Here is a 3635-nt window from a genome sequence, read left to right on the forward strand (position 1 = left end):
TAATGGCCAGAATGAAGAGAAGGGGCGACAGAGGGCATCCCTGTCGCAGGGCCCTTTCCGCCTGAAAGAAAGGAGAGGGGACTCCGTTAATCAAAACAGCATAATTAACGTTTATAAAACATGCCATGATCCATCGAATCGGCCCCTGCTCCAGACCAATTTTTGCAAGGAGAGATTGCAGATAACCCCAATCCAGAACATCATATGCCCTCTGAAGATCAATTTTCAAGATTGCTGCATTTGTTTTATTCACAGACATAGAGTGAATACATTCTTGAGTGCTGGCAACTGCATCTAGAATATTACGGCCTTTCAGGAACGCATGCTGGTTAGGAGAAAGGGAGGATGCCAGAGTCCCTTTAATTCTCTCTGCAATAATCTTTGAGATAATCTTGAAGGTTATGTTGCAAAGAGAAATGGGCCTAAAATCCAGAAACGATTCAGGCTCTTCATTTTTCGGGATAAGAGCGATGTAGGTGGATGAGGTATGCGGATGAATAGAGCCCGACAGTCTAGAGGCCTCCACCATGCTGAGCAGGTCCTTTTTGAAAAGGTCAAAGAAATGAATGAGGAAGTCAATTGACCATCCATCAGGGCCAGGAGATTTATCCTTTTTGAATTATTTCATAACCTCAAGGAGCTCCTTTTCAGAAACAGGGAAGAACAGGGCTTCATTTTTTGCTTCATCAAACAACTGTGGCATTAAATCTATTCCCCATCTTATGTCATTGAAGGCAATCTCACCATTCCTGCCATATTGTTTTTTGAAGAAGCCCAAAGCCGTCTTTGTTATATCCTCCTGAGAGACAACTACATTGCCATGTTCATCCTTAATACTCCATATGAAGTTCCTTTTTCTCCTAGCGTCCGCAAATTTGTGAAAAAATTTCGTGTTTTTATCCCCATTCGTCATCCAAAGAGCTCTGCTTTTAAGTCTCCATTTGGCTTCTTCCCTTTTTAGCAAAGAGATTTTTTCCTTGACCAGATTGCTGATGTGGCATTTCAAATCAAAAGAGCATGAGGAATAGTCTGTGGATGTCAGCAGCCGATCCAATTCCTGTTGGATTCTTTGTAGGTCTTCTTTGTCCTTTTGATGCTTTTGAAATTGCCACTTTTTCACCAAACCTCGTATCTCAACCAATTTTTCTCTGAAGGAGGAGAAGAAAAGGTCTTTTTCTCTGTCTTTTATCCTATTCCACGTGTTCTGGATATATTCATTGAAGGCAGGGTCCTGAAGAAGGCCCCGATCAAATTTGAAGGGATATCCTCTTCTGAAAAGCTTTGCCTGCCAGGATATGAGAATAGGATTGTGATCCGAGATTAGGATATTTTCCACACTTAGCCGAGGCATACCAATCTTATCGATGAGGCAAAAATGGACAAAAACTCGATCCAGTCTTTTAGCTATGTAAGCATCTCCCACCCTGCCATTTGACCATGTCGGTTTCATAACTGCAGGAATAATATCAATCATATTCCTATTGAGCATCTCAGAATTTATGAAATCCGCAAGACTATTATTTAGCTTTCCCCGACCCCATATCTCATTTGAATTCAGGACCACGTTCGTATCACCAGCTATAAGGAGATTGCTGATATCGAGCAATTCTGAGTCAAAAAATCTGTTCCAGAAAGATAAACGAGATTTGTAAGGGGCATAAAGATTAAGAACATTTACTGGAAAATCCCAACCTCTGATAGAAGCCGAGATTATTATACCAGCATAGCATTTATATGCTTTAGCTTTTACCCGTGAAGGATCCCATAGGGTAGCCATACCGCCAGACAGACCATTTGCCTCTGTGGCAACCATAAACCAGGAGGGAAGCATTTTCCTGAAGTATGATAATGTGTCCTCCTTCTTGTGCATTGTTTCCCGAATAAGGATGATAGTAGCTCTTGAATGAAAAAATAAGTCTTTTAGCGTTATGAATTTGGGGTCAACGCCAAGCCCCCGAATATTGAAAGAAATGATTGGGATCATTTGGACGATTCTGCAGCCAGGCTCGCTCTAAGGGGCTGAGATTCAGACACATCTAGGATAGGGACATCAACAAGAGATAGATTCCTGAAACCTTCATTCGAAACTAAAGGTCTACCTCTAAAATGCCTACTCCCACCTTTACTTTTCTTACGGACAGTAATGTTTTTGGCCGAGTTAGGGCTAATGATAGGCATGAAATCAGGTTTATGGATTGTAAGCGGCTCTAATTCAAGTGAATCTTTATTAAGCATATGGTCCAAGTCACTGTCAAAAAGATTTACTGGGGACGTTGACGGAGAGTTTAATGGGGTCGGAGCTACACATTTGGATTTCCCCTTATAATCAGGCCGACTAGGTAAGTCTGGAGATGAGGAGGAGATGGGAATGGGAACAGAACCCACCGAAAAAGATGCCCCTTTCGACGGCCCAGGAAGAGAGATGGGATTAAAATCCTCTTGGTGCATGGAGGGGGGGGAGGAACAGGGTTATCATCCCTGGGTTCAGTAAATGGAGAGTTATGGCGGTCAAACTTCATGCAGGATACAGGGCTATCAGCAGGTAATGGACATCCAGGAGCAGATTGCATGCGCTCTAGAGGGGCATCCATATGGGTGCAATGATCTTGAAGAGGCCCCGAAATACAAGGACTGTTGGGCGGCATAGGCGATGAGAAAGGAGAGGAGAGACTACCCTTAACGAAAGATTTTTTGATCAATCGTCTGTTTGCGAAAAGCTTTGCTTTTGGACAGTTTTTAACTAGATGACCTGTTCTCCTGCAAGCAGCACACCTGAATGGTATGCCCCAAAAATCCAGCCTTTGGTTGATGATCTGATTCTTCCAGTTGATTTCGATATGATCAGGGTAGCCTCCCCTGAAAGACCTTTGAATGAGAATCCAGGCTATTCATTTATCTCTTTCGCCCAAACACCAGGGATCGACATATACAAAGCGGCCTATAGCATTTCCAATCATTTCTAATGATTCATTTGACCAAAGCTCCAAGGGAAAATTCGGGCATTTTACCCAAATTAGATTGTTTACAGGAGTGTTATTGAGCGGGTTGAAGCCTATGTACCATCTGTACAGGGCAAGAAAACTCCTCTTGTATACCCAAGGGCGACGTTGGATAGCTTCTGCGTCATCGGCATCTAGGAAGTTGAAGCAGTACCAGTCTTTCATGAGACTAGAAATTATCGGTACATAACCAATAACAGGTTTCCAGAAGTCAGCAAGCCATTTCCTCATGTCGCAATCATATATTTCTGGAAAGTGCCATTTCCCGATGAGGGCCTTGTGTTGGAGATTATCAATTCTTTCATCAAGCTGTGCTATGTCAATTCTTAAAGCCTGCGGAGGTTGAGAGATTTTGGCCGGTTTATGCTGTTTGTTGAATTTACGGACATTATCCTTATTGGAGGGATTATCCTTTGACGTGGATGGTTTGATAACCATTTCCTCCATCGTGGCCAGGGTGGCAGCTGACCAGGCGTGTTCAGCCTCCACGGCAGCGTTGACAAGATCCTCCGATGCGACGGAGTCGTAGACTCCTTCCATGCACCGCCAAAGGAGGAAGACTCTGGAAGAAGCGAAATCCAAAAAGATCCAAGGCAGAGGAGCGGATCCGAAGAGGCAGACTTTATCTACCGCATT

General features: G+C 43.4%; 1 protein-coding gene across 1 annotated transcript; it reads right to left on the reverse strand.

Annotated features, from left to right (window-relative positions):
- Positions 1–619: 619 nt before the first annotated feature.
- On the reverse strand, positions 620–1870 carry LOC149247864 (uncharacterized). Its single transcript, XM_089446055.1, has one exon. The coding sequence runs from the start codon at positions 1868–1870 to the stop codon at positions 620–622; it is 1251 nt and encodes a 416-aa protein (XP_089302181.1).
- Positions 1871–3635: the final 1765 nt, after the last annotated feature.

The sequence above is a fragment of the Pinus tabuliformis genome, chromosome 7, assembly GCF_031772625.1.
Source record: "Pinus tabuliformis cultivar Carrire ecotype Pingquan chromosome 7, CPIR1, whole genome shotgun sequence".
NCBI classification, from domain to species: Eukaryota; Viridiplantae; Streptophyta; class Pinopsida; order Pinales; family Pinaceae; genus Pinus; species Pinus tabuliformis.